A 21733-nucleotide genomic window follows, 5' to 3' on the forward strand; every position below is an offset into this window, starting at 1 on the left:
TCCCATCTAAGTACTAGCCAGATCTGTACCTGCTTAGCTTCTGAAATCAGCCAGGCCTAGGTGCTGCTTGCTAACCTGGTTGATTTACTTACTCCATCCACATTCATATTAACAAAGACTGTTCTTTCTTCTCTGAGTAGGACACCATAGTGGCTCTGCAGGCCTTGAGTAGCTTTACTGCAGCACTTACAGCTGATTCTGTGACAGAAATAGATGTGACAGTGAGTGGATCCATGGAAGAAAATCCAACGTTTTTCCGAATTGATCATGAAAACCGTTTTGTTCTCAAGACCAAGGAGGTACTGAAGTTTTTTTTTTTTTTTTAAAAAAAGAATTCAATTTCAGGAAATTCATCTAATTTGGAATGCTTTTCTGACCATAATAAAATCTGCCATTTCTTTCAGTTTCCAGCTGCACAGCCTGTTAGAGTTACAATTTCTGCCAACGGCCATGGTCTTGCTATTTTACAGGTAGGCATATGTAGTCATTTTTTTGTCTTTTTTCTTTCTCTAAGGATTTTGGATTGAATTAAATATTCCATTTGATTGGATCATATTTGAATGATCAAGGGTGGAATATTAAGTACAAACTAGATTCAGATTCAAGTCACAGCTGTTTCCTTATGACTTTATTACTTTAGATTGTTTTCTCCATATGTTATTCTTTTGTTTGGTCTTTTAAAAACTGCTTTGATTCCCGTAATATATTAATATAGCAATTCTATACTAATAGAATGTTATTAATTAATTACAGTAATTATGTAATATCCCCAATGTGCCTATCATATTGGAAAGTATGGTTTTGATTCTTATATATATATATCTTTTATTTCATTTTCATTTTCATTTTATACAATCACTTATATACTGTGAATAAAAAAAAAAAAAGAAAAAAGGGAAAAAAAAACAAAAACCCCACATAACACTTCATTCCCCCATACACCCTCTCTTCTCCCCCTCCAACTTTCCTTTCACCCCTCCAGCATTCCCCTCTTCTACTTCCCTACCCCCTCAGACATCTCCCCCTCCCTCCATTTCACCCTCCATACATTCCCTCTCATTCCCTCTTTACTTCTCCCTTCTCTTTCCCTCTTCTCCTCACTTTGGTGTATCCATACAATTCAATTTGTTTTTAACAATAAAAGTAGAAAAAGAAAATAAGAAAAAAAAAGAAAAACGAGCCGCAGTACACAAGTGAATTCTTATTGTTCTAAGGATTGAAACTGTAATTCCACCCTCCCCCCTCCCCTTATAATCCCCCCTCCCTAACCCCCTTACGGCTTCGCAGGTCCCATGCCCGGCATAATTCTTTAACAAGCATTTGAGTATAATAAGGCCAGCTAACTTTAAAATTAAAAAAATAAAATAAAAATAAAGCCAAAAAGAAAAAGGAAAAATAGTAGAAAATAAGAAATAAAAAACACCCACACTCACACACAAAAAGAAGAAAGAAACAAAAAGGGTCAATAAACCCACTACGTTAACACAGCTTCCCATTATCTGTAAATCTTAAACAATGTGACTCATTCCAAATTTCGATTATTTTGCTACTTGCAGGGTTTCAAACTGTATTAGAGCCAGGTAAGTTGATCAATTAGAATTCCCCAACTAAAAGTCTCCTTGCTTTGCCTATCTATTCAGACCTTTAATTTATCTCTTTTTTATCCAAATATCCAAACCTTTCTATAACACCATTAAACTCAAATACTTCTTTCATTTTTCATTTCCAACACCTCCCTTTCTATCCTTACCCACCTCCACATATAAATTTTTTACCTTCCACCCTGCCTTTATCCATATCCACATATATATTTTATCCACATTCATTGCTCCTCCCATGTTTACTCCACTTTCCTGAAGATTCTCCGACCAATCTTTCTTAACTTTATATTGATATAGCAACTCAAACAAACATCAGCTTGCGTTCTAGCCCCAGGTAATCTAATTAAACTTTCGCTGCCCTTCACTCTCCCACGCACCTCCCAACTCCGTTCGTCCCAAACCGCAACTCAAAAAGATCACAATTTCCGCTCTCCTCGCCTAAGAAAATAGTTCATGCACAATTTGAGTTAGAGTTCAGACAAAACTTCTGTACAATATATGTCCACAATCAGCAACGCTTCTTTCAGTCTCCATGTCTCATCATTGATATGCCACTTTTCCATTTTATCCCAGACAGAAATCATAAAACTTTAAAAACATCGCTTAGTCTTTATTCTTTAGTCTTCTGCCCTTCCGGAGGAGAAAAACAACACCCTCCGCCTTGTAGCCACGTGTCTCGCTGTTTGTCTTCTCCTTCTCCTTGCCTCTCCCCAGATCCGGATGAATCAGGAAGTCCCGCCTTCAGGGTCTCGTAGTAAAATTTTCGGGCTTCACCGACGGAGTTAATGCGGTGTTTTTGGTTGCCAAATGTAACTGTAATACCAGCTGGGACTTCCCATTTGTATGGAATCTGAGAATTTCTGAGTTCTTCGGTTAAGAAAGCGTACTGTCTTCTTGTTCTTAATATTTGAAATGGTATCTCTTTAAAAACAATCAAGTCCTCCCCATCAATTATCAACCTCTTTCCGTAAAGCCTCTGTATTATCTCATTTCTAGATTCCCTTGTAGTAAAGTATATTATTATGTCCCTCGGAAGCTGTCGCTGTTTTGCTACCCAGGAATTCTGGCGGTAAATTCTTTGAATCTGCCAATCAAAGTTAAGTCCCGGACTTCCCACCAAGCGACTGAAAGCCTCAAAGAATGTCTGTTTCAAATTCTCCTGTTGGTTTTCACGCAGTCCTCTAACTCGTATAGCAAAGGCAGCCTTGTTATAATTTATCATGACAAGTTCTTTTTGGGCAGATTCAATTTCCTGTTCTAACATTTGGATTTTTGATATCAGATTAAGATTAGTTTCTTCCAAAAGTTCCAATTTGTCTTCCGTTTCAGCAATATAATCTGTCATGACTGTCATTACTCCGATCATATCCTGCTTTGCCTGAGCAATTTTAGCATCAAATTGATCACATAAATCCGATATCAGTTGATTAATCTCCTGTCTGAAATCATTAAGCGTTTTGAGAAGGAATTCTTGTGTTAGCAAATCTCCCGTGGAGGGTGTAGGAGACAAGGGTAGCGACTTCATAGCAGTTTTGGGAGATATGTTATTAAGGAAGCGCTTCTGTTTAGGTTTGGGAGCCATTCCAGAATAAGAATAAAAGACAAGCAATCAAGCGAGCCAAAAATCAAAGTCTGTGCTCCCCTCAGTTAATCTTTTAGCAATTAGTACGGAGAAGCCTTCAGGAGGGTAGGGCTTACTAGGTACGTCACATCAAACACAAAAGCTACGAGATCGCCATCTTGTGACGCAGCTAAAAAAGAAAGGGAGCCTTTTGCGAAATTGAAGCTGGTATTTTAAATAGTAATAGAAGAAATTCCTCGGGAATGGTCCCCGCCCGGATTGGCTTTTAAATAGCTTAGCTTTGTCCTGGGGGGGGAGGCAATCTGCCTAGGCTGCAAAAAAGGCAGCGCGGAAAACTGGCCGGAGTAAAGGCTCAGCTAATGTTGAATCTCTTCTCCATTCACAGCAAAAAAAAGCTATGAATTACAAAGAGATCCTAACGACTGACCTCCTCTCTGCCCCTTTCTGCCAGAAAGGGGAGATATCTATAGATCTTATAAGATATACGAACCAGAGTCCTGGCAGGAGCTTTTTTGAGCTCCCGACGGCGGCAGCTCCTCCCCTCGAAGCCCTGTATGGTTTTGATTCTAATTACTGTGTATGAAGGTCTCACTGAAAGAGATTTTGCTTTCTCCTTTCTTGCTAAGCTCCTAGTGTTTTCTTGAAGGTAATTGTAATAGCATTGGGATGCTGTTAAATGTCACTTTAAGATTATTATTCTATGTCCAGGAATGGATCCTCTAAATCAGCACCAAGACTTCTTGATGTGAACAGTTTTATTCTGAACTGCAGTACAGCTTGCAGCATAACAGACTTTATTTTGGATCTACAGTGGCTTTCAGGAAATTCTGAACATCACTACTATCAGTATTGAAGTGTTTTCCTTTATAAAAATGCGACCCAGTCCACAATTCAGTATAATAATAATGGGCTCCTTGTAAGTGGTGTGGAATGTGGTCAGTGGTGGGTTTCAAAAATTTTTCGAACCTACTCTGTGGGTGTGGCCTCCTTTGTGGGAGTGGCGTGCCGGCCATGTGACCTGGTGGGAGTGGCTTGCTGACCATGTGTTTTCTCTCTCTCTCTCTCTCTCTCTCTCTCTCTCTCTTTCCTTCCTTTTCTCTCTCTGTCCCTTTTCCCTTTTTTTCTTTCATCTCTCTCTCTCACTTTTTCTTTCTTTTTTCTTTTTTCTTTTTTCTTTTTTCTTTCTTCCTTTTTTCCTTTCTTTCACTTTCTCTTTCTCTCTCTCTTTCTCTCTCTGTGTGTGTCAGTGGTGGGTTTCAAAAAATTTTGGAACCTTTTCTGTAGGTGTGGCCTGCTTTCTGGTGGAACCTCTTCTAACCGGTTCGGTAGATTTGATGAACCAGTTCTACCGAACTGGTGCGAACTGGTAGGAACCCACCTCTGAATGTGGTAGCTATAATTTTCATGCAATTCCTTATTTGCGGCAGTGTCTTCCTCCCCTTCTTCAGCCTTTGTGGCCACTCCACTGGGTTTAAAAATAGTCACTTGGTTTTCCAGAAAAGGTCTCCTGCTTCCCTTCTCTCTTCCCTGCCACAAAAAATGTTGCTTAGATATTTCAGTGTTCATTATATATCTTTCTTTTTTAACCCTGGCAAAATGTGTACACGTCATTCTATTGTCGGCCAGTAGCATATTGCTCTTTTGTCCAATTCTCACACGCTACCCGACATAGCAAATCAAATGCTGCCTTCCCCAGGGGAAGATGAGAAGGAGAATGAAAACAACTTACAAAAGTATCTTGGCATGTGGAGACCTGTCTCCATATTTGGACTCCTGTCAAAGGAAATGGTGTTCTCTGTGGATCAAAGAGATACTAGGGACACAGAATCCAGTTAGCATAGAAACCCCAGGCCTGTTTTAAATCTTTTTATCTTTAATCCTTGTAAAACGATTGGATTACATGAGCCAAATTCCATGTCGATTAGAGTCCAGTACAAATAAACAGTAGAATATGTGACATTAGCAACGCAAGACCACAAACAGAATTTGAAGAATAGGTTATGTATAAAATTTTAGAGAGGGCTGGGCTTGTTATAAAATTCCGCTATTTGGGTATATGGATTTTCAGAAAGCATATTTATTTTTTTATCAAAAAAACCCCATACAATTGAAAATACGTTCAAGTCCATTAATGAAGGCCAACATTTGAAAATATCACAGCAGGCAATAAATTGCTCATCCATCATATCTGACAGTGGTGGACTCAGCTGGAATTGTTTTTAACAGCAGTCAAATTGCTACAAATATACCAGCTTATTTTAAAACAACAATCAAATTTGATGTGCCATCAAGTTATCAACAACTTAAAACACTTTTAAGAAAAATATAAATAAATATTAGATGCCAAATGCATAGACTCAAACATATATAGATTTGAAAAACTTAATACCTATCCTGTGTTTGTAATTAACACATGGAATGAGAGAGTCTTTTACTTAACTGTTGTGACTCAGCAGATGTCTGCTGTGAGTCTTTTCGGGATACAAGATTCATTATGCAGCTGGGGCTTGTCAGAGGCAGGTTTGGAGATAAAAGGATGGATGCTGCCACGCCCCAGTCACAGGAGTCAACGTTCCTTCGTGCGTTCCTTGTTTGGTACAACATTGCTTGATCATCAATCGTGATTTATGGAAGATACACTTGGATAAGTGCTTCGTGTTTCTTGTAACCCTGATTCAAGGCTGCACTTGGAGAAGTGCATTGCTTGTAAGAGTTGTTTTGTATTCTGTTATCTCGTTAGAGACTGTATTTATGTTATTTTTGGGCTTGAAGCCAGTTTGAACTGAGAATTGATAAAGAAAGTTCCTTTTAAGTTTATTCGTCTTGCTGTTTGTTAAGAGCCGTGAAGGGGGGACAGAACACTTAACTGTCCATAGGCATATGATATTATCAGTATATTTATCTTTTTTTAGGTAGCATTGAAAAGACAGCTTGTAGGATTTGATGACAATATCAGAAATGCCAAGGTGTGGTTAAAGAAGGGAAAATTCTGTTTGATTCCAATATGAAACCACAGAGAAGTGTCATTCTCAAGTTGAGAGCCAGAAACCACCAAAGTGCTGCTAATATTTAACTTTCCTTTCTTACAGACTTAAGATCTAAAGTTTCTAGGGGCTCTGAATGTCTCCAGATGACCCTAGGTTTAGATGTGAAGGAATAAAATAAGACATGGCAATTTATAACGCTGGGAGTTGGATGTCAGGATTTGGGACATACAGGTGGTCCTCGACTTACGCCCACAATTGAACCTCAAATTTCTGTTGCTACGTGAGACAGTTGTTAAGTGAATTTACTGCATTTTACAACCTTTCTTGCTACAGTTGTTAAATGAATCACTGCAGTTGTTAAGTTAGTAACACGGTTGTTAAGTGAATCTGGCTACTCCATTGTCGGAAGGTTGCAAAAGTTGATCTCATGATCCCGGGACACTTCAACCATCATAAATATGAATCAGTTGCCAAGTGTCTGAATTTTGATCATGTAACCATGGGGATGCTGTAGTGATCGTAAGTCATAAGTCACTTGTTCCATTGCTGTTGTAATCTTGAATGGTTACTAAATGAACTGTTGTAAGTCGAGACCTGCCTGTAATACTTGGTTAGAAGGAAACTCTCTTAAGGATCAATTTTGTAATCTAGTGGGTCTTCTGGACTTGGCATTAACATTAGACAGCCATTGTGGCACGACAAAACCGCGCTCGACTAAAGTGCGCCCGATTAAACCGCGTCGCTGACGTCATCAACAGGGCGACAACAGCGAGCGCGGAGAAAGAAGGGCGCTTTAAATAGCGCTTTGAAAGCAAGCCGATTCAACTTAAGGTAAGGGTTAGGTTTAGGGTTAGGTTTAGGGTTAGGTTAAGGGTTAGGTTTAGGTTTAGGTTAAGGGTTAGGTTTAGGGTTAGGTTTAGGGTTAGGATTAGGTTTAGGGTTAGGTTAAGGGTTAGGTTTAGGGTTCGGTTAAGGGTTAGGTTTAGGGTTAGGTTTAGGATTAGGTTTAGGGGTTAATTTTAGGTTTAGCGTTTACAGCGTGCTTCTGTCTCCGCGCTGTTGTCGCCCTGTGATGACGTCAGTTACGCGGTTTCGTCGAGCGCCCATTAGTCGAACGCGGTTTTGTGGTGGAACCGACAGACATAGCAGTTTTAGCTGACAAACTAAAAATCCTAAAATCCATGCACTTTCAAACTTTCAAACTTTAATGGTATTTGTATGCCACCCACTCCCTAGGGACTTTGGGCGGCTCACAGCAAATAAAACAACAATAAAAACATTTAAAACATTTAAAATTACAAAATTAAAATCAACACAGCATCCATGACATCAAATGAGGCTGGAATACTCAACAGCCCCAGGCCTGCCGGAACAGCCAGGTCTTAGTCGCTTTATGGAAGGCCGGGAGGGTGGTGAGGGTCCGGATCTCAGCAGGAAGCTCGTTCCACAAGGCCGGTGCAGCTACAGTGAAGGCCCTCCCTCGGGGAGCCGCCAACCGGCATTGTCCGGTCGACGGCACCCGGAGGAGGCCCAACTGTGTGATCTTATTGGTCGTTGGGAGGTAAATGGCAGGAGGTGGTCTCTCAGGTAGCCAGGTCCGATACCATGTAGGGCTTTAAAAGTAACGAGTAGCACCTTGAAGCGAGTCCGGAGACCGATAGGAAGCATTGGTTATGCAATGGATAACCTCAAGGTTAATTTATTGCCAAGCATTTTTTTTACAGCACCTCTTGAGAATGAAAATTGCAGAAAAATGATATAGTTAGTGAGTGGTGTCCCCTGGAGATCACATATTACCCTTGGCTGAAACAATTTCACCGATTGTCAGTTGCTTTTCATACTCAGTTCAGAGTGGTCATAATGAAATTTAAAGTCTCATCAGCTGAGGAAATCACCTTTTGAGAGGTCACCTCTGAGTGCATTTAGTCAACTGGTTTTTGAGGCTCTAAATCAGTGTTTCTCAACCTTGGTGACTTTAAGTCCTGTGGACTTCAACTCCCAGAATTCCTGGCTGGGGAATTCTGGGAGTTGAAGTCCACAGGACTTAAAGTCACCAAGGTTGAGAAACACTGCTCTAAATGTTTTTGAGGTACATTTAATATTTTTAATTGCTACAGGTAGCCCTTGACTTATGACCACAACTGAACCCAAAATTTCTGTTGCTAGGTGAGTCAGTTGTTAAGTAAGTTTTTATGACCTTTTATGACCAGAGTTGTTAAGAGAATCACCGCAGTTGCTAAATTAGTAACATGGTTGTTAAGTGAATCTGCCTTTTCCATTCACTTTGCTTGTCAGAAGATTGCAAAAGCTGATTGCCTGACCCTGGACCCTGCAAGCATCATAAATATGAACCAGTTGCTAAGCATCTGAATTTTTATCACGGGGCCTTGGGGGTGCTGCAACAGTCGTAAGTCTGAAAACCAGTCATAAGTAACTTTTTTCAGTGCCATTGTCACGTTGAACAATCACTAAATGAATGGTTGTAAGTCAAGAACTTCCTGTGTTTCTTTTGATAACCTGCATAAAAAGAAAGGACAGCATATGCATAGTTTAACTAAATAAGCAAATGGGGAAACAATAGATTCCCTTTTATTCTGGAGCTGTAAGGACAATGGGCCATTTTAGAAACTTTTCAAGCTAAGGGCAGAGCCGAGGTGGTGCAGTGGTTAGAGTGCAGCACTGCAGGCTACTTCAGCTGACTGCAGTTCTGCAGTTCAAATCTCACCGGCACAGGGTTGACTCAGCCTTCCATCCTTCCAAGGTGGGTAAAATGAGGACCCGGATTGTTGGGGGCAATATGCTGACTCTGTAAACCGCTTAGAGAGGGCTGAAAGCCCTATGAAGCGGTATATAAGTCTAACTGCTATTGCTATTGCTTTTATCCAAGTAATTATTATTTTTCTGCTTTAGCTCAATAGGTAGATAAGCCAAGTGAAACAGAACTAATAATCCTGATCCACAGAGCCATTTCTGCGTAATCAGGGCTCATAATCCATGGCACCTGGAGTGGAAAATGGTTAGTCCTCACATTTAGATGCAGTAATCTAAATTCTACCGTAACTCTTATTAAGAGACTACTTGGCCAGCGTTTTTTCATTTACGACACAGTTGTTATGTACAAAATACCTTTGCAAGGCCGAAGGCAACTCTTCCTAAAGTATCCTAAATCATAACTTCTAGGCTGGAGAGCGTTAAACTGTGCCATTCCTGTTCTTATGTTAATGTTCCATCCTTTAAGAATGATTGCAGTTTGTTAATCAGGATTGAATTACTCTTAACAAAAGTAAGATAGATAAATTAATAATACCACTTACAACTGATTTATAGTCAAACCTTTTATAGTAAAGTACTCTAACATTAGAATTGATATTAATATGCCAAGTGTATATTAATAGATTCATTTGCCAAAAAAAATACAATAAAAAACTTTTAAGCAAATGATACATGAAATTCCCATTTAAAAAAATATGTACTAATACAGAATGCAATAATGGCTGGTAATAATAGCAATTAACATTGCATGATTTATCATCTGCTATGAATTACATGTTAGCAGCCTATAAAGGATGATCACATTTGGAATTTCTGAGTAGATGAACTGAAGACATGATATATTTTACCATCATTACATCATGTGCAAAGAGGAACCTGTCCCTTCATTCAGAGTTAGCAATGACAATGCTACCAGTTGTAATTCAAGTCAATAGCAACCCTTCAGCCATGTCTAACTATTCATTATAAGAGCATTGGACTTCCTGATTTATGCCTATACAGGATTGGGCAAAAAACCAGGCGGGGAGAGAGAAGCTTTTTAAACATCTGGGAAGAATGAATCATATCATCTTAGAACTCCATTTCACTTTTTGAATCTATTCTGGATAATATATTATATTACATAGCAAAGTCTAATGACCATCCACTTCCAAGGATGATGCCAGTTCTTGGTACATTTTTCCATGAAACTGATTTTTCAAAGAATCTTATATATTTTTCCTGTAAATTTTTCATTGTTTTGCATCTGTTTGATGCGTAAATAATTGCATTCAGTTAATTGGATCTATTCAAAATTCAATTTGCATTCAAAAATTCAAATGGATGCCCAAATGGCCTGAATCTTTATCAGTAAGAGAATAGTTATAGCTCAGGGTTGAAATGGGGAGTCCTTGTTATTCTCTGAGCTTAGTTATTTTCTTGCAGATATTTCACTTCCCAAACTAGGTAACATCTAGCACTCCTCACCATTGGCCTCCTCCGAATTCCATCCGCCGGCCAATGTCGACTGTCGACTACTCGGAGGAGAGCCTTCTTTGGGGCTGCTCCGGCCCTTTGGAACGATCTCCCCGTGGAGATTCGGACCCTCACCACCCTTCAGGCTTTCCGCAAAGCCGTTAAGACCTGGCTGTTCTGGCAGGCCTGGGGCTGATGAGTTCCCAGCCCCACTCGAATTGTTGTGGCTGCTGTGAGTTTTTAATTTGTTCTCTGTAATTTTGTTCCTGTCTTGTTTGTTTTTGTATTGTTCCCTTCCCTTTGGTTTGTTAGCCGCCCTGAGTGCCTCCGGGAATAGGGCGGCATACAAGTTTAATAAACCTTAAACCTTCTCTTGGATGAAACAGAATTATGCTTTTTACGTGTCTACTGTTGATAAACATACAGACTGCTCTCCAAGATGTAAGAAAAAAAACAATTTATTCAACTTTTAAAAAATAGAGATGGCCCTGTGTCTGGTTTGAGTCTTTCTGACTGCATCCAGATATTTTTCAGCTTTCATCTAGTGAGCAGCCCTGATTTTTCAATTCTATATATGCCAATAAAGTGAAAAAAATGTGGCCCAATGAGACACTAACATGGTGTGTGTGTGTGTGTCTGTGTGTGTGTGTGTGTGTAGGGAGGCAGGTTTCATTCCTGAAGCAAGTGAATGCATTCACATTAGTTTTTTATTTTGACATTAAGGTTTTAATCTCTTTCATCAAGTCTAAAGAAGATATACCTGAAGTCTCTCAATAGGTCAGAATTGTGTGAATCTCCCCACCCATTCTCACACCTGCAGAAGTTCATTTGTTTTAAAACGCAAGCTCATTAGCGTTCTGTTTTCTTTCTCAAAGCTTAATTCAGCAGCCAAAGAAAATGCTGCCAAAAATTTCTTCCTGAAAATTACCCTTTAACCATAAACCCTCATCCAGACATCTGTTTAAGATCCAGCCATAAGGATAAACTTTGAGAGAGCAAAGATTCCTGGACTGACAGGCAGTTTTCCAAAGTTTTGATATTTTTTTAGCTGGAATATTGTGAAGGTTGCTGCTAAAAGGATTTCAATAATGCTTTCACAAGGAAGCTCCTTGTTTTCAATAATCGTTGAAGCAAAGTAGTTCCAGAAATGTACAGTCTTGCACATTCATAAATGTGAAGGATACCATTTTCCTGCCATTTAGCTTGGAAAAACATTGGAGATTCTTTCCAATCAAGAACTGGCAAAACGAAGGCCAAATTAACGTATTATGGTAAGCCAAGGTTAATTTTAACCTTTGTTTAAGCCACAGTGACTACATTTACATATATGGCTTGGCCATAACCATAGTATATGAACTAGAATAACTAGGTTTACATACACTAAACCAAAAACAACATATATTGTGGTTTAATGTGTATGTTAAACATTGTGTGTGTTAAATATTCTACTTCAAGCATCTTTCATGAAGACTAAAGAGCCTATTTACTTAGGTAAAATTCTCTATATGCAATAAACAAGAATTGTAGGAAGATGAGAAAGATGAATATTAAAATGGCATGCGTTTTTTTGAAAATGAATCTGGACATGACATGCTAAGGAGAATACTCACTTTCTGATTTATTTAAAGTTTGCTCAAGCTTCCAAGTTTGCAATGTTTTACCTGACCATAAAGGAATTTTACTACAGAAATCAAAATGTATACATTTATAATAAGCAAAATATTTCTACACAGGCATAAATTTAGCATTTGTGGTCAAATTGCATGTTTGAGTGACACATTAAATGAACAGTAGAAGACAAACTGTACGTAGCACAAAAGTAAACTTTCTGCAAACGTGAATGCATAATTACTACTTATTAAGCAGAACTTTTAAAATATAAATTAATGTCATTGCTTCTTGCAACTGCATAGACAGGCCTGTGCAGTTTTCTTGACAAGATTTTTTCGAGTGGTTTCCCTTTAATCAGTAAATCAAACTGTTCTCATGTAGCTGTCAAAATATTCAGAATAAGAAAATAGTGAATATGGCAGGTGCAGAACTTTATAACAAGTACAATAGAATGCAGATTGTATAAAATTGTATTCAATTGTGTAGAATGTGTGTTTTCGTTTTATTTTTTTACGTATAATGTACACTGAAGATGGCATTTAATTTCGTTGTATGAGGTGCAATGACAATAAAGTAAAGTTTAAAAAAATAGTACTTTGGCAGAAATAATAATTTCCAGATAATTCTTATAAGCTAACAATCTTCCTATCACTATAACCTTTTCCTATAATGTAACAAACATAATATTAACACTTATAATAATATTCATTATTTGTACCTCCATATATTTGTATTCTCTATTTTTTATTTTGGCTTTTGATTTCTAGCCACTTGTACATTTTATTCCAGACTCACACAATCTTATTCACAATCCATCATGGAAGCAGTGGTTGCATAGCCTAGAGATATCAATAATTCCATAACAGAAGTGAATCTTTGAGGAAAAATGTGTGGTTTGACACAGGAATAGGCAAATGTAAATGAATTGGGCCAGAGGTGCCAGATGTCTTGAATGATGTTTTGCAGTTTCCAGAAATTACATATTGACAGCTATGAGTATAAGCCAGGATGTCAGTCATTATAAGTGTACCAGCTAATGAATATATGGTAATATATTGCATATATTTCTGTTCTGACCCCCCTGGTCCCACACCAACACACACTCCGAGCCAGAGATAAGTTATGGCATTTAATGAACAGACAGACAGGCCCTTGGCAGCAAACTGGCACAGACAAGCTTGGGCAGCAATAAACACAGATAAGGCTTGGCAGCAATCCAGCCTGCCAAACTAACAGTAATGTCCTCTGACATTCAATCCTGTGTTGACTTCTGCAAAGAGGAGCGGGTGCACAAGGAGTCTTTTTATAGTCTGGAGAGGAGCCTAATGACCACCAGCTGAGTACAATTACCTCCTGTAACTGCGCAACTGTTCCTGACGCCTAGTAGCTCTTCGATGGCGTGCATCCAGGGACAACTCACTACTGGCATCCGGCTCACTCTCCCTTGTCTCCTCCCCACTGGTCCAAGGCTCAGGTGCCTCCTGGTGGCCAACCAGCCTCTCTGCGCCCTGTCCAGGGTCCTCTACATCCTACAGAGCCGACTCATTGCGCCCTTCGCTGTCGGAGTCTGGTGGCAGCTCCAACGGCTCCTGCTGGGCCACAACATATATCTACCACCACTCTCATCTAATTTGTCACATCAAACTACCTTTTAAAATGGTAAAATTCTTTCTGCCTAGGACAGCAAATCTTGCTTTGCCATGTTTGCAACAGGCCAGGCTGGGTAAGAAAACTGAGTTGATGTTGCAACCAACTGAAAGCATGCTTGATCATTCCTTTGTATGCTTTTCTTTCTTCATGAATTTATCTTTCTTTGGGGCCAAGAAGGAATGAAAAATTGAACATAAAATTCCTTCCAGTAAAACAGTTGTTTAAGAGGCTATCCTATATGTTGATCCAGGTGTTCCTGAATTGCCAGTAAATTCTTACCATTTTGCTTTTCTTGGCAAACACTGAAACAATAGCATTTTGGGTGATGACAACATTTTGATTTATTTCCAAGTTGACTTGATCAAGTTCACAGCAGGTCCAATAAGAAGAAAGCATGTTTGATTTGTTATTTTGAGGAGCCTTTGATAGATTTCTTTTAAGAATTTGAAACTGAAAGTTTTATTTCAGAAAAGGATTCAAAATGTCCCACATTTATTTTTGGATTGTATAATTACAGTACTGCATATATGAATTTAATCTGATGAACTATGAAATAGCTATTATTATTTTCTATAAATCGCTGCTATCACTGAATAACATTTTTTTATTTTTGCTTCTCTATAGCTCAATGTTGTATACAATGTGAAAAATTCACATACCAACAAAAGGCGTAGATCTGCAGAAAATCAAGAAGCCTTTGACTTAGATGTTTATGTAAAGGATGACAAAGAAGACATAAATAGCTTAACTTTAAACGTGTGTACCAGGTCAGTAAATTTATTAAGCTATTTGTTCTCTTTTATTTACAAATTTAAAAAATGACTTTTTTGATGAATCTCTTTAACAAATGTATCTTTATAAGGTTTCAGAGAAATCAAGCATACCACTCCATCATATTTTGCCAGGTTTTCTACATGAGTGAAAGAATGTATGTATGCATGAATTTATGTGATTAAGATAGGCAGACGTATAAACTTGCAGTATAAAGAAAGAATAAATATATTTCTTCCCCAGTAAAGCCTTGGCACTCCGCTGAACACAGTGTAGGCCAGTTAAATCGTTGGCTTTTCTTTTTCATATTGGTTTGATATAAAATGATTATAACTACTTAAGAATTCCCCAAGGATAACTGTTTTTCTTCTACAATTATAAAAGGGCTTAATTAAAATTATGTTTGGTTATTTTCTTTCAATGGGGCTGGTGATTCACCCACATAATTTTAATTAAGCCCTTTATCTTTTTAGTCTCAGGAACCAACTTCAAACAACAGTACTTCCTGTCATGTATTGTTAAACTTTGGAAGTCATTGTCACATGACATAATGTTGGCTGCTCATCTGGGTTGTCTTAAAGATGACTAAAATTAGGGGAAGATAAAGGTATCAGGAACCATTAATCCCCTTAGCTATATATTATCAAAAGAAGTATATTGCTCATTGTCGTGGGAGGCGAGGTGGGGGGAGAAGAAAGATGCTGCTGTTAACTTATCATTGGACCTTCTCAAAGGCATGTTGAGGTTGGCACCTTTGCTTTGATGTTACGTGATTGTTCTGTCTTAGAGTATACTGAATTCCCAAATATGATCTGTGTTTAGTGAATCATTCTTCCAGGCTCAAGAGCCTTGCTTAGACAAGTGAGTTGTTTTGTAAATTTCCCCCGTATGGGTAAGTCCTCGTTTTAACCATTCATTTAGCAACTGTTTGAAGTTACAACAGGACTGTATTTATAATGGTTGCAGCATCCCAAGATCACGTGATTGCCATTTGTGATGTTCCCAGGTTGGCTTCTGATAAGCAATGGGGGAAGCCGGAATCATTCAAAGACCACATGATTCTCATACCAATGCCCGTGATTCACTTTAATACTGGCAAAAAGTTGGTAAAAATCAGTTATTTAAAAAAACAAAAACAAATTGCTTAGTCACTGAAAAACTGGTCTCAATGTGTTTCTAAGTCAAGAAATATTGTTTTACTCAGTTCCCCAGCACTTAGAGCACAAACTTGAGAGGTGCTCTATTGAAAAATCATAGCAAATTTTTTTTGTTGCTAAATGGGTGTGTCATTAAAGAACTTTTGTCATTGCTGTTTGATGCTTTCACTTTGCTTCTCCTATCAATAGTTCCTGTCATAATGTTATACTTGGAAATCAAAGTTTGCTCTTGATTTAGATCAGTGGTGGGTTGCCAATTTTTTTTTTAATACCGGTTCGTGTGTGCTCCCGCCCACGCGCGATACTTCTGCGCATGCGCAGAAGCGTCCAGTGGGTGGGCGGAGCCTCCCGTCGCTGCTACTACTGGTTTGCTCATCCGGGTCGAAAAGGGAGCAACCCATCTCTGATTTAGATATCTGGCTCCTTTGAAATGGATGGGGGAGAGAGATTTATTTTTAAAATTTATTGTATTGCCCATATTACTACAAGATAACTCTGGACGGATTACAATATTATATACAGAAACACTATAAACAAAATTGTGGTTACATGCAATCATTTGTGCTCTTCTTTACTTTTATTTTCCTCCAGTACAAATGGAGGGGCTTTTCAAGGTCTGTACTTTAAACTAAGAATTAATAATATTGCATCCTTATATGTGCATATATGCATGCACAGTTTTTCTATGTAAATTGTTCTTTTTATATATATATAGATATCTGGGTACCGGCTCATCTTCAAGGACTGGCATGGCTCTCATGGAGATTGGATTGCTGAGTGGCTTCTCTCTGTCGCCCAGTTTTGTGTCATTAGTTGACCCAGTTGAAAAGATGGAAAAAGAGGAAGGCAAAATCTATTTATATCTGGACTCTGTAAGTCAAAATAAAGACATACTAGTCAGAATGATGTTGAAGCCTTGATTCAAAAACTAAAACTTTGATTTTTTTTAAAAAAATATCATTTAAAATAAACACTATGTTTGGGCAACCCTATAGACAAAATTCAGAAGTAATTTAATTTGAATCCCCCAGTTCATTCAGGAGAGGCCATATTTTATGATGTATATTTGCATAAGATTGACTAAGTCTTGCGGCTTTCAAAGCACGGAGGATGGATGCCGCTCTGGAAGTAGGTTCTATGGTAGCGTACAACCAAAGAGTGTACTCCCAGAGCGGTATCCTACCTCCGTGCTTTGTAAGCTGCAATGGAGGACGGATGTCGCTTTGGGAGTACGCTGTATGGTTGTACGGTCTGCAGCCCACAACCATAGAGTGTACTCCCAGAGCGGCATCCGTCCTCTGTGCTTTGAAATCCACCCCCCCCCCAAGCGGCAGGCGGCGCCAGCAGCGGAGATGCCCTGGCTCTGCAGAGTTAGCCAAGGGCATCGTGAGCCTGCGAGTCACGTGAGCAACCCCCCTCTCAACCCCCCCCTCCAGCCATGCAGAGCTCCATTCACTCACCTAGGGGCATTCCGAAGGCACCGAGCCACGGGAGGTGGAGGGCGGCGAAGAGGCACTCGCATTGCTTGGTGCCTTCCAGGTACCACTAGATCGGCCAGCGGCACTGTGCTCGGCTGGAAAGGGGGGTTGCCAGGCGGCTGCTCATGAGCGTGGCCACCTCATGGCTGCTGTCTTGCTGCTGCGACAGCACAACACAGCCATTCTACCCTGAGGCTGTGCTCGGCTCTTTCAGAGCCCGTTCGCAAGAGGGCAGCTGCCCAGCAAACCCCTCTCTTCAGCTGGGCACAGCGCTGCTGACCGGCCTAGTGGTACCTCGAAAGCACCAAACAATGCGAGTGCCTTTGCCCCCACCTCGTTCCCGTGGCTTGGCGCCTTCAGGATATCGCTAGGTCGGCGAGTTGTGCTCTGCCTGGCCGGAGGGGGGGATTGTCCAGGGGGCTTATTTTCGGAGGTTGGCTTATATTTTTGCCCACGCGAAAAATGTGGCAAGGCTTTAGTTTCAGGACAGGTTGTATTTTCGGGGGAAACATGGTAGTACAAGCATCTGTGTGTTTACTCAGGATAAAGAATAAAATATAAAATAGATGTATAAAGTGGATTCACATGGTACAGGTAGTCTTTGCATACTGACCACTTGTTCAGTGACCGTTTGAAGCTGTGACGGTGCTAAAAAGCAAGACAACCCGTCTACAAAGTTGCATGTTTTGCATTTCTGGAAACAAATAGTAAAAAAATCATATAGATAAAAACTGTCAGTCACTCAACCATGATTTGGGTGCTTGGCAACCAGTGCTCATTTACGCCGACTCATGGTCACGTGATTTCCATTTGCAACCTTCATAGCCTATTTCCAACAAGCAAAGCCAATGGGGAATCCTGCAGAAATTTCACGCTCACACAATGTTCTTCTCACACATGCTCACACGATGTTCTTCTTAAAGAGATTGCTGCTTAGCAACAGAGTTGTTGGTCACAGCTGCAGCCAATAAGTATAATGTAACTAGTTTAGTCCTCATTCAGCAACCACATTGGGACTCGGAATTCAGTCACTAAGTGGACAATCATGTGACTATGACAGTGCTTATGATTTTACTTCAGGTTTTCTTTTCTTTACAGTATCATAAGAATATGAAACCTAAACAGAAAGATGAGCCCAATAGGTGGGGAAGGTTTCCAGAACTTGACTCGCAAGCAAGTCTGGTAAAAGGGCAAATCTTATAGCCCTTTTTTCCTAATCCCCACCCATTGGAGTGCTCATCCCAGTGCTGTGATAATTACCAAGAGGAAAATTGATGTTTGTCTTGAGCAGAAGAGATTACAAGACAATAAATGGATACAAAATAGAGAATGTACATTGAAAGGAATGTGTTAGTGTTGGTTGTTTGCTTAGCGGTTCTGGGTTGGGCGCTCCAGAACTTAGAAGGCAAACAAAAGCCTAAAGTGTGAAACTGCTCAAAGTCTTGTCAGTTACAGGCAGCAGCTGCAAGTTGGTTAATGAAGGTCACAGAGCTGAGTTTGTTAAACTGTAGTTAGCACATTTGGGGGGGATTGCTGTGCTGCAGGAAAAGCAATTCAGGAAATGATAGCTTGTTTAAGCAATTATTCCAGTCCCGGGGTTGTAGAGAATAAAAGGGGTCAGGCACAGGACAATGTATACAGTACAATATTCACAGTATTGGTGAACATGTAACAAAGAGAGAGAGAGAGAGAGAGAGAGAGAGAGAGAGAGAGACAGACAGACAGACAGACAGACAGACACACACAGACACAGACACACACTGTGAAGATCATAAGTATGGAGATTGATCACAAAATTACTTTTTCATTACCATTATAACTTCAAATAGTTGCTGTCCAAGGCAGTTGATCTATCTATATTTACTTTCAAAACAAGTCGGGAAATACGAATAAATTTTGGTAAGTATATTTCTGTGTAACAGATATGGACTGTTGCATTTATGTGTGTGAATCAACTGTTTGTGATTTTACACTTGTTCAATAAGTCTACTCTTATTGGCAAACTATAATATAAGATTATCAGAAAGGAGGGCTATTTGTAGATAGTAAATATATAGCTATATCTACTGTTCTGGGTAATGCAGTTAAAGAGGTTTCTTTTTTTACAATATTAAAAAAATCTAGTTTTTCATAAGCATTCATTATATGGAAGCATATAAACCATTCTGAAATTATCTTTTTTTTTTTGGGTAGTTAAACGAAACACAGATTTGTGTGGACATTCCAGCTGTGAGAGACTTCAAAGTGGCAAATACCAAGGATGCTTCAGTGACTGTGATGGATTATTATGAGCCCAGTATGTGTCAATCACTTTTTATGCAATCAGTGCTCAAGTATGGAGTTTAGGTGGGAAAAGGGAAGGATGAACTGTATGTTGTATGTTAAGGAAGGGCCAGATTCAATTAGTTGCAGTGAAGACGCACATGAGAAATAAGCATGACTGGAAACCACAGGAACTTAAATAATGTTAATTCTCTTAAACCTTGAAGAAGGGGGAGGTGGTGAGGAGAGGGTGTTCGGTGGAACATAAAGTCCATTAAATTTACGTTCTCTGAAAGGCTGATAATTTTAGGATATAATTCTTCAATCAAGAATGATTTTGTTACTTAAAGCATTCCTCGTTTCAACAAATTTAGCAATAGTTCCGATTCAAGGATATATAGTAAAAAAGGACTTTCATTCATTCATTGAAATCAGGGCATCATACAAAACAGCAATAGCACTTAGACTTATATGTTGCCCTTATAGTGCTTTGAAGCCCACTCCAGGCGGTTTACAATGCCAGCATGCTACCCCCAATAATCTGACAGAGACAGTGGTGAAGTTATGGGATAGTATTGCTTCTGTTATTGTTTCACAGCAGCATATCAATTCTATCAAATAATAATTTTGTTTGAAATGTTGGGCCTTAACACCTTTTCTTTGCTTTTCAATTGTTCACAATAGGGAGAAGAACAGTGAAAAGCTACAACTCCAGGGTGATGCAGAGTTTGTCATCTTGTACTTTCTGTGAAGATGATGAATGTGATTTTTGTAAAACAGATGGCTCTTTATCCCTTTCTCTCTCTCTGGAATTGTTAGTACTGCTAGTGCTGTCCATTTTCTATGTTGTGGTCTGATTTAATAACTGGATGACTGACGCTTATTGCACTGCTGAGAGTACCATTGATTGTATTTTCCTGGATAAGGAGTGTCTGGACCAGGGGTGGGTTTCTCGCCCCGTTCCAACCGGTTCGGTTGGAACGAGGCCGGCGGCGTCCTCGCGCACGCGTGCGGCGTCCTCGCGCACGCACGCGGTGCGCGCATGCGTACTAGCGTCTGTGCGATGCTCCAGCTGCTCCTGGAGGATCGCGCAGGCGCTGTATGCGTTCTGCCCATGCGTGGAAGCGCAGAATTGTAAAAACCGGGTAAGGAGCGGGCGCGGGTGTGCGGGCGCGCGCGGGCGCGGGGGGGGGGCTTCGCCGTTCCCGGAAGTTACTTACTTCCGGGTTCGGCGACCAACCGGATCGCAGGGACCGGTGCGATCCGGTTGAAACCCACCCCTGGTCTGGACCCTGTGAAAATTGATTTATGGGTCTAAACTCTGTGTAAGAATTTGCAAGTCAAATTGAGTTAAGGGTAAATTGCTCGAAATGGAAAACTTTTCACCATTTTTATTTTCATTGGCATCTTCTATACTGGTGTTTCTCACCCTTGGCAATTTTAAGACGTGTGTGCTTCAAATCCCAGAATTCCCCAGACAGCAAATCCACACGGTATAAAATTGCCAAGATTGAGAATCACTGTTCTTTATCTATTAAATGCTTAGGGACTTGCTGCAAAATCTTACATACTGCATATGTTTGCCTAGTAATAAGTCTGAAGGGCTCTGACTTTTAATAAGTGTGTATAAGATTGCAACCTAAACTATTTTCTCCAGTGAAATAGGGGAGGATCCAGACTCTAACCTTTGCTCTGAATTAGATAATGTTAAATTAAAATTAAATTGCTTTGTCTAAAATTTAATCATTTTTTAATTTAAATCATGTCTGAATGAGACCAAACTGATATTCAGGAGAAAAAAACTGAAATGGAGTATATATTTTGTATTAGTTTCTTATTTTTATAGTAAATTTGACAGTTTTTTAAAGGAATATTTTTAGTTTTAGTACTTATACAATATATTATTTAAGCCTTGCATCCCTAATTTATGGGATTTAGTTTATGGTACATTGCAGGCTAACACTTAATTTATAAGTGTTATTGACTGTACTGGCATAGGACTAAGGCTGTCCTTCAAAGCAGTACTTTGGGCCAGATTAACATTAATTGCAATAATTACTGATTTCCTCAGTTATGTTCTAAAAATCTAAATTATTATTATATGCAATGATTGTACAATGTGCACATAAGGAGAGAGACATACTAAATTACAGCTTAAAAAAACCCAATTTCAAGCAGCTGGCCATAATTGATACTTGAATAGTCACATTATGAAAAATGCTTAAACTGTGCTGAAAACAAAATATGCCTCATTATGGTTGGAGTGCATGACTTTTGTATGTGTGTTAAAGGTTAAATATAAGAAAGCAACAGATTTATATTATGATAAAGGCTTCTTTTTAATCAGAAATTTTGTATCTTCATTTACAGCATGACATTCATTGCTTGTCCTAATTGTTGCTTGAGA

The 21733-nt window shown here is 39.3% G+C and overlaps 1 protein-coding gene across 1 annotated transcript in view; it reads left to right on the forward strand.

Moving 5' to 3' along the window:
- Positions 1-20326, forward strand: part of LOC116507204 (CD109 antigen-like) — a 79136-nt gene extending 58810 nt beyond the window's left edge. The window contains 6 exon segments of the mRNA XM_032215179.1: positions 141-299; positions 405-470; positions 14283-14425; positions 16302-16458; positions 19258-19360; positions 20011-20326. Of these exon segments, the coding sequence (XP_032071070.1) occupies positions 141-299; positions 405-470; positions 14283-14425; positions 16302-16458; positions 19258-19360; positions 20011-20183 (801 nt within the window). The 3' untranslated portion in view covers positions 20184-20326.
- Positions 20327-21733: the final 1407 nt, after the last annotated feature.

The sequence above is a fragment of the Thamnophis elegans genome, chromosome 4 (genome assembly GCF_009769535.1).
Source record: "Thamnophis elegans isolate rThaEle1 chromosome 4, rThaEle1.pri, whole genome shotgun sequence".
NCBI classification, from domain to species: domain Eukaryota; kingdom Metazoa; phylum Chordata; class Lepidosauria; order Squamata; family Colubridae; genus Thamnophis; species Thamnophis elegans.